The 14,274-nt window shown below is 37.8% G+C and overlaps 1 protein-coding gene across 1 annotated transcript in view; it reads right to left on the reverse strand.

Moving 5' to 3' along the window:
- Positions 1-7,268: 7,268 nt before the first annotated feature.
- The window catches only part of bnip3la (BCL2 interacting protein 3 like a), a 16,615-nt gene continuing 9,609 nt past the window's right edge, over positions 7,269-14,274 (reverse strand). The window contains exons 5-6 of the mRNA XM_079827034.1: positions 12,675-12,830; positions 7,269-9,192 (exon numbers count right to left, since the gene is read on the reverse strand). Coding sequence (XP_079683160.1) covers positions 9,144-9,192; positions 12,675-12,830 — 205 coding nt within the window. The 3' untranslated portion in view covers positions 7,269-9,143. The remainder of the gene's footprint in view (positions 9,193-12,674; positions 12,831-14,274) is intronic.

Here is a 14,274-nt window from a genome sequence, read left to right on the forward strand (position 1 = left end):
CACACACACACACACACACACACACACACACACACACACACACACACACACACACACACACACACACACACACACACACACACACACACACACACACACACACACACACACACACACACACACACACACACACACAAACCCTAAACCTACCCATCACACACACACCAATACTTAAAAAAAATAGTGTATAATATTCAAAATTAGAATAAATTCACTTGAATTAGCAGATGAGAAGCATTTTATGTTGCAATATAAACACATTCAGAAAAAAACAAAACCCTGTTCATCATTTCTCTATGTTTAATGCAAACAGAACACAGACATGATACACACACACACACACGTGGTGTGAGCTCATATCTTACAAAGGCTGAAATGCTTTGGCAGAGGAAAGCTTCCTCCGAGGATCAGACCACAGCAATCACTCAAAGACTCAGATCTGAAGATTAATAAAACTCACAGTGGCGGACTTATGAGAATCATCCACATAAACAAATACAACTTCAGCATGCAGTGACATGAGATATGAACAAATCATCTTCAAACACTCATTCAGTTTGAGTGAGCTCTTAAAGGGACAGTGCACACACAAAGGATATGTGCACCGCCCCTTTAAGAGAGGAGGTTATCATTTCTTCACGTCGTTCCAAACTTTTGTATTGATTTTGTTTCTTTTGTGGAACACATGAGATGTCCATGCTTTCGTTTGTGCTATTATCTTATCTCTTAAAAAAGAACAACATTTTTGCTTTTATCTGTCACTGAAGCATTTGTTAGCTTTCCATATTTAAAGTTTGCACATACCAGAATAAAAGTGTTCCCTGTACATGCATCAGGACAGGAGAGTGCTGGACGCATACAAGCCCGTCTGTGGAGACGCTTGACCAAATAAAACACACACAAAACCACACATTCACAGCTCAATAACCACATGCATTCACAGTAACACACACACACACATGCACAGTCTGATCGTTCCCTATGCCCTATATAGTGCAGTCTGATCATCCCCTATCCCCTATATAGAGCACAGTCTGATCGTTCCCTATCCCCTATATAGAGCACAGTCTGATCATTCCCTATCCCCTATATAGAGCACAGTCTGATCATCCCCTATCCCCTATATAGTGCACAGTCTGATCATCCCCTATCCCCTATATAGTGCACAGTCTGATCGTTCCCTATCCCCTATATAGAGCACAGTCTGATCATTCCCTATCCCCTATATAGAGCACAGTCTGATCATTCCCTATCCCCTATATAGAGCACAGTCTGATCATCCCCTATCCCCTATATAGTGCACAGTCTGATCGTTCCCTATCCCCTATATAGTGCACAGTCTGATCGTTCCCTATCCCCTATATAGAGCACAGTCTGATCATTCCCTATCCCCTATATAGAGCACAGTCTGATCATTCCCTATCCCCTATATAGAGCACAGTCTGATCATCCCCTATCCCCTATATAGTGCACAGTCTGATCGTTCCCTATCCCCTATATAGAGCACAGTCTGATCGTTCCCTATCCCCTATATAGTGCACAGTCTGATCGTTCCCTATCCCCTATATAGAGCACAGTCTGATCGTTCCCTATCCCCTATATAGTGCACAGTCTGATCGTTCCCTATCCCCTATATAGAGCACAGTCTGATCGTTCCCTATCCCCTATATAGAGCACAGTCTGATCATTCCCTATCCCCTATATAGAGCACAGTCTGATCATTCCCTATCCCCTATATAGAGCACAGTCTGATCGTTCCCTATCCCCTATATAGAGCACAGTCTGATCGTTCCCTATCCCCTATATAGAGCACAGTCTGATCGTTCCCTATCCCCTATATAGAGCAGTCTGATCGTTCCCTATGCCCTATATAGAGCACTGTCTGATCGTTCCCTATGCCCTATATAGAGCACAGTCTGATCGTTCCCTATCCCCTATATAGAGCACAGTCTGATCGTTCCCTATGCCCTATATAGTGCACAGTCTGATCGTTCCCTATCCCCTATATAGTGCACAGTCTGATCGTTCCCTATGCCCTATATAGTGCACAGTCTGATCGTTCCCTATCCCCTATATAGTGCACAGTCTGATCGTTCCCTATCCCCTATATAGTGCACAGTCTGATCGTTCCCTATGCCCTATATAGTGCACAGTCTGATCGTTCCCTATCCCCTATATAGAGCACAGTCTGATCGTTCCCTATGCCCTATATAGTGCACAGTCTGATCGTTCCCTATCCCCTATATAGAGCACAGTCTGATCGTTCCCTATCCCCTATATAGTGCACAGTCTGATCGTTCCCTATCCCCTATATAGAGCACAGTCTGATCGTTCCCTATCCCCTATATAGAGCACAGTCTGATCATTCCCTATCCCCTATATAGAGCACAGTCTGATCATTCCCTATCCCCTATATAGAGCACAGTCTGATCGTTCCCTATCCCCTATATAGAGCACAGTCTGATCGTTCCCTATCCCCTATATAGAGCACAGTCTGATCGTTCCCTATCCCCTATATAGAGCAGTCTGATCGTTCCCTATGCCCTATATAGAGCACTGTCTGATCGTTCCCTATGCCCTATATAGAGCACAGTCTGATCGTTCCCTATCCCCTATATAGTGCAGTCTGATCGTTCCCTATCCCCTATATAGAGCACAGTCTGATCGTTCCCTATCCCCTATATAGAGCACAGTCTGATCGTTCCCTATGCCCTATATAGTGCAGTCTGATCGTTCCCTATCCCCTATATAGTGCAGTCTGATCGTTCCCTATCCCCTATATAGAGCACAGTCTGATCGTTCCCTATCCCCTATATAGTGCAGTCTGATCGTTCCCGATCCCCTATATAGTGCACAGTCTGATCGTTCCCTATCCCCTATATAGTGCAGTCTGATCGTTCCCTATCCCCTATATAGAGCACAGTCTGTTCGTTCCCTATCCCCTATAGAGTGCACAGTCTGATCGTTCCCTATCCCCTATATAGTGCACTGTCTGTTCTTTCCCTATCCCCTATATAGTGCACAGTCTGATCGTTCCCTATCCCCTATATAGAGCACAGTCTGATCGTTCCCTATCCCCTATATAGTGCACAGTCTGATCGTTCCCTATCCCCTATATAGTGCACAGTCTGATCGTTCCCTATCCCCTATATAGAGCACAGTCTGATCGTTCCCAATCCCCTATATAGTGCACAGTCTGATCGTTCCCTATCCCCTATATAGAGCACAGTCTGATCGTTCCCTATCCCCTATATAGTGCACAGTCTGATCGTTCCCTATCCCCTATATAGAGCACAGTCTGATCGTTCCCAATCCCCTATATAGTGCACAGTCTGATCGTTCCCTATCCCCTATATAGAGCACAGTCTGATCGTTCCCAATCCCCTATATAGTGCACAGTCTGATCGTTCCCAATCCCCTATATAGTGCACAGTCTGATCGTTCCCTATCCCCTATATAGTGCACAGTCTGATCATCCCCTATCCCCTATTAAGTGCACAGTTTGATCGTTCCCTATCCCCTATATAGAGCACAGTCTGATCATTCCCTATCCCCTATATAGTGCAGTCTGATCGTTCCCTATCCCCTATATAGAGCACAGTCTGATCGTTCCCTATCCCCTATATAGAGCACAGTCTGATCGTTCCCTATCCCCTATAGAGTGCACAGTCTGATCGTTCCCTATCCCCTATATAGTGCAGTCTGATCATTCCCTATCCCCTATATAGAGCACAGTCTGATTGTTCCCTATCCCCTATATAGTGCACAGTCTGATCGTTCCCTATCCCCTATATAGAGCACAGTCTGATCATCCCCTATCCCCTATATAGTGCAGTCTGATCGTTCCCTATCCCCTATATAGAGCACAGTCTGATCGTTCCCTATCCCCTATATAGTGCACAGTCTGATCATTCCCTATCCCCTATATAGAGCACAGTCTGATTGTTCCCTATCCCCTATATAGTGCACAGTCTGATTGTTCCCTATCCCCTATATAGAGCACAGTCTGATCATCCCCGATCCCCTATATAGTGCAGTCTGATCGTTCCCTATCCCCTATATAGTGCACAGTCTGATCGTTCCCCATCCCCTATATAGTGCACAATCTGATCACTCCCTATCCCCTATATAGAGCACAGTCTGATCACTCCCTATCCCCTATATAGAGCACAGTCTGATCGTTCCCTATCCCCTATATAGAGCACAGTCTGATCGTTCCCTATCCCCTATATAGAGCACAGTCTGATCGTTCCCTATCCCCTATATAGAGCACAGTCTGATCATCCCCTATCCCCTATATAGTGCACAGTCTGATTGTTCCCTATCCCCTATATAGAGCACAGTCTGATCATCCCCTATCCCCTATATAGTGCACAGTCTGATCGTTCCCTATCCCCTATATAGAGCACAGTCTGATCATCCCCTATCCCCTATATAGTGCACAGTCTGATCGTTCCCTATCCCCTATATAGAGCACAGTCTGATCATCCCCTATCCCCTATATAGTGCACAGTCTGATCGTTCCCTATCCCCTATATAGAGCACAGTCTGATCGTTCCCCATCCCCTATATAGAGCACTGTCTGATCGTTCCCTATCCCCTATATAGTGCACAGTCTGATCATCCCCTATCCCCTATATAGTGCACAGTCTGATTGTTCCCTATCCCCTATATAGAGCACAATCTGATCGTTCCCAATCCCCTATATAGTGCACATGTGAAGACCACATGTCCCAAGATTCTGTGCTCAAATGTGGCGTCATCAAACTATGCCTTTGTTTTGAATAGACGACCTCTAGTGGACGGAAAAGTTACATAGTGCAGCTTTAACGTCAACGTGATTATTGTAGAGTATTTAAATCTACATGTACATTAGTGCGAGAATGTTTAATAAATGAATACATGTGCTGGTCATATAATTAGAATATCATCAAAAAGTTGATTTATTTCACTAACTTGTATATTATATTCATTCATTACACACAGACTGACATAATTCAAACGTTTATTTCTTTTAATTTTGATGATTATCACTGACAACTGAGGAAAATCCCAAATTCAGTATCTCAGAAAATTAGAATATTGTGAAAAGGTTGAATATTGAAGACACCTGGTGCCACACTCTAATCAGCTGATGAACTCAAAACACCTGCAAAGGCCTTTAAATGGTCTCTCAGTCTAGTTCTGTAGGCGACACAATCATGGGGAAGCTGACCTGACAGCTGACCAGAAGACGACCTTTGACCCCTTGCACAAGGAGGGCAAGACACAAAAGGTCATTGCAGAAGAGGCTGGCTGTTCACAGAGCTCTGTGTCCAAGCACATTAATAGAGAGGAGAAGGGAAGGAAAAGATGTGCTAGAAAAAAGTGTAGAAGCAATAGGGATAACCGCACCCTGGAGAGGATTGTGAAACAAAACCCATTCAAAAACGTGGGGGAGATTCACAAAGAGTGGACTGGAGCTGGAGTCAGTGCTTCAAGAACCACACACACAGACGTATGCAAGACATGGGTTTCAGCTGTCGCACTCTTGACCAACAGACAGCGTCAGAAGCGTCTCGCCTGGGCTAAAGACAGACAGGACTGGACTCAGTGGCCAGAGTTATGTTCTCTGATGAAGTCAATCAGGGTCCAGAGTCTGCAGGAAGAGAGGAGAGACACACAATCCACATGCTGGAGCTCCAGTGTAAAGTTTCCACAGTCAGTGATGGTTTGGGGTGCCATGTCATCTGCTGGTGTTGGTCCACTGTGTTTTCTGAGGTCAGAGGTCAACGCAGCCGTATACCAGGAGGTTTTAGAGCACTTCCTGCTTCCTGCTGCTGACCAACTTTATGGAGATGCGGATTTCATTTTCCAACAGGACTGGGACCAGCACACAGAGCCACAGCAACCAGTGCCTGGTTTAAGGACCATGGTATCCCTGTTCCTGATTGGCCAGCAAACTCGCCTGACCTTAACCCCATAGAACATCTGTGCCAGACCCAACTGAGCATTGAGTGCTGGACATGCTCATACTCTTCAGTCGGCCAAGATTTCTAAAAATCCTTTCTTTGTATTGGTCTTCAGTAATATTCTCATTTTCTGAGATACTGAATTTGGGATTTTCCTCAGTCGTCTGTTATAATCATCAAAATTAAAAGAAATAAACATTTGAAATATATCAGTCTGTGTGTAATGAATGAATATAATATACAAGTTTCCCTTTTTGAAAGGATTTAGTGAAATAAATCAACTTTTTGATGATATTCTAATTAAATGACCAGCACCTGTATAGGAGGGAAGTCAAACAAAAAGGATGGGTTTCATATCCTCGCGCAGCAAAACCAATGAAGAACGTGCAACACACAAAACAACAATGGAATGACAACAGAAGAAAAGATGAAGGTCAGGTTATAATTTTAATATCAGTTTTCCTCCAATACCAGCGAAATACAAGAAACGACATGTTCTGTGCTTCATCACTCCAGTCAAACACATGGTAGAGCTGTCAATCACGAGGGCCCCGCCCTCCAGAATCCATACTCATGATTAAAAGAGAGAGAAAACATCATAATGTGCGTAAAACATCTCGTACGGTGATCCCACAGACGGGCTCGTTTATCATATCCAACATTAGCTACAGCTTTTCCATTCACAGTCGTCATTTCCGCCCCACGCCGGGGAAACTTCACCTCCGGTCCTGATGAGGATTCTCTGAACACACACACACACACACGCATGCAACGAGGCTCAGAAAAGGTGCAAACGAAACTCGAGGCACGGCTGAAGTGACACTAAACTGGGCTCTGGTGTTTCCACTCCCCCTCCGAGAAAGAAGAAGCGGGAAAACAGAGAAGAAGAAGTGAAGAGTGGCACAATGACGACAAAATGGATGACCTCTCACTGAACTATTGACCTATGAGGTCTTTTACACACACTTTGCTTAGAAGAAGTGTTACTAGACACTGTGAGGGTGAAACCGGTCAAGAAAATATCCAGGTTAATAAATAAATATATATATATATATATATCTGCAATTAGGACAAACGCAATTTACATTTAATTGTGACATTATTTCCATGACAATTTTTACTGTATTACAACAAAAATGGTAATACATAGTTTTGTTTTTTATTAAATCAGCATGAGTTTGAGGGCAGTGAAACTAACATGACCATAATATATAAATATTTTACAATTTAAATAATTTTTCACAATATGGTAATGAGAAAACCTTCGTCCATCCCTCGGGTCATTTTGACCCGAAACTATTATTATTATTTTTTTTTAGAAATAAATAAAAAAATTGAGTATTCATCAGAGTGGTCTGAGACCTCAGCACTTGAACCACTAACACACACACACACACACACACACACACACACACACACACACACACACACACACACACACACACACACACACACACACACACACACACACACACACACACACACACACACACACACACACACACACACACACACACACACACACACACACACACACACACACACACACACACACACACACACACACACACACGGGTCAATTTGACCCCCTTAGGAATGTGAGGAATGCTTCAGTACACATAGAAAACCTAAAAATGCTCAAAATTAAAACTAAAAATGCTAAAACTTTCCCCAAAAATGATTTTATAATGTCTACACAAGTGTCTGAAAGCATACTAAACTTGAGAACTGACTTTAGGACCCAGCGGAACCGCTCATCTAGAGTCATGAAATATCATATACTATTATTTTTTTTGTGGGATATTCTGAGCTGCTTATTGCATGTATTGGAGAGTTATTTGAAATAATGTGCTTAAATTATATTTATAATGTACAAGTCCTTCCCTCATGGCTCAATTTGACCCCCTTAGGAATGAGGAATGCTTCAGTACACATAGCAAACCTAAAAATGCTCAAAATTAAAACTAAAAATGCTACAACTCAACCCAAAAATGATTGTATAATGTCTGCATGTGTGTCTGAACGCATATTAAACCCTGAATCTGACCCAATGAGGGATATTCTGAGCCGGTTATTGCAGGTATCGGAGAGTTATTTGAAATAATGTGCTTAAATTATATTATTTATTGAACAAATCTAGTCATTTAAAAGGTAAATAAAATTAGAAATAGTTATAGATATAATGTAAGGGCGACCTGTGAAGGGTTAGTCACAGGGATGAAGGTCAATTGTCATGAAAATAATACCTCAATATGATATTTATATTAAAACTTATGCCTTTATAATTTCCAATACAATCGACCTGGACATGTTCACAACAGATTTCACCTGTAAAACGACATTAAATATGAACACGCTATAATAATACAGCACTACAGAAGCACTAAGGACAGGCTTTCACAGTCAAATCAAAGGCCTTGTCAGGTGGAGGCAAAATGGAGAGAAGACAGAAAACAATCCACTTGGAAACCCTTTGGCACTGAGAGAAACACAGTCAGAAACTGCTGGAGCAGGATATGCATCAAGGCAGACGAGAGAGTGTGTGTGTGTGTGTGTGTGTGGCTAAAGCTCTGTACTGCGGTAGCAAAACTGTGAATATTTCTATAATCTGCCGCTATAAAGCAATGCTTGAGTTTCGTATCTACACTGGATCTTTCCGGAAGCGAACAGAAAATCCACAGGAACGTCTAAAGGTTTACATTCGACATAAAATAAAGCAATAGTCGTAACAGTCCAGCGTAAAAACACGACTCATGAAGCGGCCGTCATCGAAATCACATGCATTTATGATTCAAATGCATAACATTATCTCTCTAACCTCACTACATGTCCTATGAAGAGTCATTATGCGTGATATAAAGATGTCAGTGGTACCTAAAACAGGAAGCTTCCAGGATTACGCCACATCCAGGAGCTCACAGACTCTCCTTATTAGAGGCATATGAACATCATGCAGAAGAAAAGAGGAAAGCCCAGGTTGTAGTGATGGAGAGGTCACTCTAGCTTATGTCAGGGAATCATTCTGTCCAAATATAAACATATCAAATCTGTGTCAGGAAGCGGAACGTCTCCTGGCAGAGGCGGTGATGGGAAAGCAGGAGCGATTAAAAGAGAGAGAGAGAGAGAGAGAGAGAGAGAGGGATCATCACACGATTGGCCAATCCTGATCCAGGCTCTGGGATCTGATCCGGGTTAAAATGAACTGGTGGAGGGCGTGGTCAACCTCTTCCCAATGTACACCCTAAAAAAAGGACATAGCATTTGTATAATATCATATTTATACAGTCTATATTAGAGCTGGGTAAACATACCGATTTCTTGATTTTAATCGATTATCATTTTTACGAACCGATATCCCCTTTTTGAGAATATACATGAAACTATCCAAACTTAAAGCTCCACTGTGTGATATTTTCCTCCATCTAGTGATGAACTTGTATATGACCATCCAGTGAATATTAATTTCTGTTCTTCTCAATTCCGATTTCGTTTTAACTACGGTGGCCGATTTAGTCCAAGATTAATATGGCTTCCAGCTCGACCTCGTCCACATTCGACACGGAGCCATCGAGTGTTAAAACACCAAAGGCAAAGCTTGAATTTACGGGAATGTCCCTCTTTGGCTAATGTACTTTCAAGATGGAGGGGCAACATGGCGACCCGCATTCGAACCCTCACCCGTATGTGTTTACAATGGCATATTATAAACTTACGAGAATACTTTATTACTTGAAAGAAGTAAATATACATTAATGAGCACATATATTTTTGAAAGAACTAAGTGTTTTTAGCTAAGAATAAACTAAAAAAGGTACACAGTGTAGCTTTAAAGGGCTGTAATTCAAGAATGCTTGACCTAAGTTTGGTCTCGTTTATTTAAGACACTCTGCAGATTATTGCTGAAGTGAAAGCAATTATGAAAAAAAGTATGAAAAAGTTATGGAAGTTTAAATTGACTGTAAATGAAAAATACTGTACTTAATATTTTTTATTTCATATAAAATATATATTTTACAAAAAATGTTTTACTCTAAAATTACTATAAAATCAAAGCCATGTGTGTAATCAAGTTGCAAATTTGAAGTTGATATCACAAAAATTGAAGTCCCCATGAGATGTTGTTTCGGCGCTGTACCAAAAACAGCCACCGGGTGTCATTCAAATTCCATTGATTGTTTTTTTCCCCTGTAAATTTCTGTCCAAAAATCACTTCCATCACAAAACAGTCCCCAAATATGGACCCTTGAGACTCAGAGCTTTCCGACGATATGTGTTTTGTCAAGATTAGAAAAGATTTTGATTATAAAGTAGTTAAAATAAATGTTGTAATATGAAACCTGACGACGCCCACTAGGGGGAGGAGCCCGCTAGAATCATTTAGAGTACCGTTTCCATGGTAACACAATGTCCGATTTCAAAACGGTTTTCACAGGATGAATTTTGAGTTTGTAAGCTTTCGAATGATACCTTATTTATGATAGTTACTTAAATATATGATACGAAAAAAAGGCGATCAAAAAATAAGTGGGATGGTGACAGTTAATCCCGAGAATCGATTAGTCGTTCTGTGTTCAGTTGATGAATGAAGGGATTATTGTAGCTCCTCCCATCCAATCAATCTCAGTCATCTTCGTGCTCGGTTACTCTTGATATCAAACAAAGTCTCCGAATTTTAAATGACGTCCATTTTATTACGAAACTGTGGCGTGAGACGGCTCTGGCTCAGCTGCGGCACATGCCCTGATCTTCTCCTCCGCCTTAATATATCAGTTCCAGTGCAAATGGACGACTTTTTGGAATGATTAGTGACTTTTTCTATAAATCTAGCGACTGGGGTCTATATCGGTTACAGCGCGAAATGAACACGAATGAGCATCTGAAAGTGTTAAAAGATTCTGACCGACTGCATCATGTCTCATGTAGTGTTAATTTAAAAAAGGTCGTTGACGAACATATTTAGTCTCGTCTCGTCTGACGAAATTAACACTAGTCTCATGGAATCACTCAATCAGTAGCGATGTTTCCATCCACCTATTTTTATGCGCATTTTGGGATATCGTATGAAAAAAAATGCTGAATGGAAACGCCACGATGCGCATAAATTCCAAAAATAAATTCTCGTTTGAGTCAGGTAAATGTTTTATCCGTTACGAAAACATGCGCATAAACTACGATGGGAATAAATTCCTCGAAGCTCATTAATAAAAACGTTCGCGCTGTAACAGAATAACTGTTCTAACCAGCGGGAAAATGGTGTTCGCAAAGCATCTGAAATGTGTTTTCGCTCTCCAATGACTTTGATGATGTTTGTCTTCTGTTTCCAGGCTTTCTTCAGTAATTTCACAATCATTTTCAAATGATTCATAGGCTTAGCCTACACATACATGATAAAACTGGCAACTTTCATATTCCAGCAGCCTATGTGTAGAAAAGTGTCATATTAAATTTAGGGCTGTCAAAAGATTAATCGCGATTAATCGCATCCAAAATAAAAGTTTGTGTTTACATAATATATGTGTGTGTACTCTGTTAATTATTATTTATATATAAATACACACACATTCATGTATATATTTAAGAAATATTTGCATGTATATACTGTATATACATTTATATAATCTATAATATATATAAATGTTTTATATATAAAAAATAATATTTTTTTCTTAAATATATACATGCTTGTGTTTGTATTTATATATCAATAATGATTAACAGAGTACACACACATATATTATATAAACACAACTTATTTTGGATGCGATTAATCGCGATTAATCTTTTGACAGCCCTATTAAAATCAATTTATAATTTGCTAGTTAGTTCATGTGCATAATTTTACACACTGGTAATCAAAATGTTTTAAAAAAATAATTAAAAAACGTTTAACAATGTTTTTGAAAGAAGGCTGAATTTAGTTGATCAAAAATACAGTAAAACCACAAATATTAAGAAATATTAATACAATTTCCAGTTGTTTTCTATGAGAATGTATTGTGAAATGTAATTTACTCCTGTAAAAGCTGACTTTTCAGCATCATTATTCCACACTTCATATGATCCTTCACAAATCATTTTAATAATGCTGTATTTTTCATATCATTTTTTAACTCTTTTCCACTATTTGAGCTCTATTCCATAAAATTACAGATATCTAGATACTATAAGCACTAGAAAGGCACCCTAAAACTGTCCACATTCTGCACTACATCCTAAGTCTTCTAGACCAGAGCAGTGTATATGGTGCACAAAACAGCTTATGAACGTCACATAACCTCAGAAAAACATATCCAGTGTCCATAAACATTAACTGATAAATTCTGATTCTGATAAATATACGCACCATATTACATATTCGTTATATATTTTTAAATGTTTTTCAATATTTAATGCATGTTTGTATAAATCTGGCAAGTTTTTATGACCGCCACCATTTCAAAAAATGAATTGGAGTAGAAATTATTATGTAATTGAGAACTTTATTATTATAGAACAAACATAATCGAGTGTAATTTGCATACAAATCAGTTCATTTTACCTTCAGCAGGTTGAGTGCCATAGTTTACATTAAAAGTTGCCATGTGTTGTACCTGATGTATATCCAAAATACTCCATATTTAATGGAATCGTGCACTGTGTGTCAATACCCAGCCCTAATATATTTATATACAGAAGAGCATCCGGAAAGTGTTGAGTTAGAGCTGTGGAGTTTGCAGGACTCACCCCAGTCCCAGAGCCAGGATGTGTGTGAGCAGCAGCGACGGAACGAACATTTTGAGGAACTCTGCGGAGAAAACGCCTCCTTTCTTCATCGCGCCCGTCTTCCTCATGCTCAGAGAGCCAGACCCAGAGCGCTTGGGGTGGCGGAAGTGGAACTCCCTGAGGGTCAGAGAGCGGCTCATTACACTGAGGAACTTCTGCTGAGAGCCGGATCATTCATGGAGCCGTTTAAACACTCAAGCTCAAAGCATAAAACCAAAAAGAAGCATAACAAAGCAAACAACAGTACACAAGGGAAACCCAGGTATTTATGGGACAAATATGTTTTTTATATCATTTAAAATAAATATTATTCAAATATGTTTTAAAAATAAAAACAAAAATTATTTTAATGAACACATAATACTTAAAATAAAAAGAATATTATTTAAATATATTTTTAAAAATATAAATTAAATAATTTTAAACAAATGAGGAAATAAAAATGTATTTGAATTAATACATAATATTAAAAATAAAACAAAATATTTTTTTCTAAATAAATACATTTAAAATAAAATGTATAGATGTTTTTAAAAATATATAAATATTGATTAAATAATAATTTATTATTTTATTTATTCTTTATTTTAAGCATCTATTTATTAAAATAATTGCATCTTAATAAAGAAATGCATTTAAAATAAAAAATATTTAAATATATAGTTAAAAATATAAAAATATTAAGTAAATAGTTTTTAAACAAATAAGTAAATACAAATTATTTTAATTAATACATAACTTAAAATAAATATTATTTAAATATGTTTTTAAAAATATAAAAATATAAATTACATCATTTGAAACCAATAAGGAAATAACAATTAATTTGAATTAATACATAATATTAAAAAATTATAAAATAAAACAATATTTTTTTCTAAATAAATACATTTTAAAAAATGTATACATATTTAAAAAATATATAAATATTGATTAAATATTTTTTTAATGAATAAGTAAATACAATTATTTTAATGAATAGATGATATTTAAAATAAAGAATAAATAAAATACATTATTTTATCTTAAAAAAGAAATACATTTCAAATAACAAATATTTAAATATATATATAAAAAAAAAAAAAAATTATTTTAAATATTTAAGAAAATATAAATTATTTTAATGAATACATAATATATATATATAAAATAAAAACATAAAAAAAAACATTTTATATATATATATATATTTAAAAAAAAAGTGTCTATATAAATATTGATTATATTTATTGATATTTATTAAATATTGATAATGATTAAATAAACCCCAAGTATTTTTGGGTCAAATATTTTATACATATTTTTTCTAAATAAAAATAAATTTAAAATAAATATAATTTAAATAATATTTAATAATATTTAATAATATAAATAATAGCGGTCAAAGAGGATCATTATATTATTATACTTCTATGATAGCTTGGTACTTTAAACAGGGTTTATAAAATAAAGTACAATTTTATTTTATTTGTACTTTAAAATGTATTACTTTATTAAGATACAATTATTAAAAATTCAATAAATATATTTAAAGTAAATAAGTAATATATATTTTTTTTAA

This window comes from Gobio gobio, assembly GCF_949357685.1.
Source record: "Gobio gobio genome assembly, chromosome: 10".
Taxonomy (NCBI): domain Eukaryota; kingdom Metazoa; phylum Chordata; class Actinopteri; order Cypriniformes; family Gobionidae; genus Gobio; species Gobio gobio.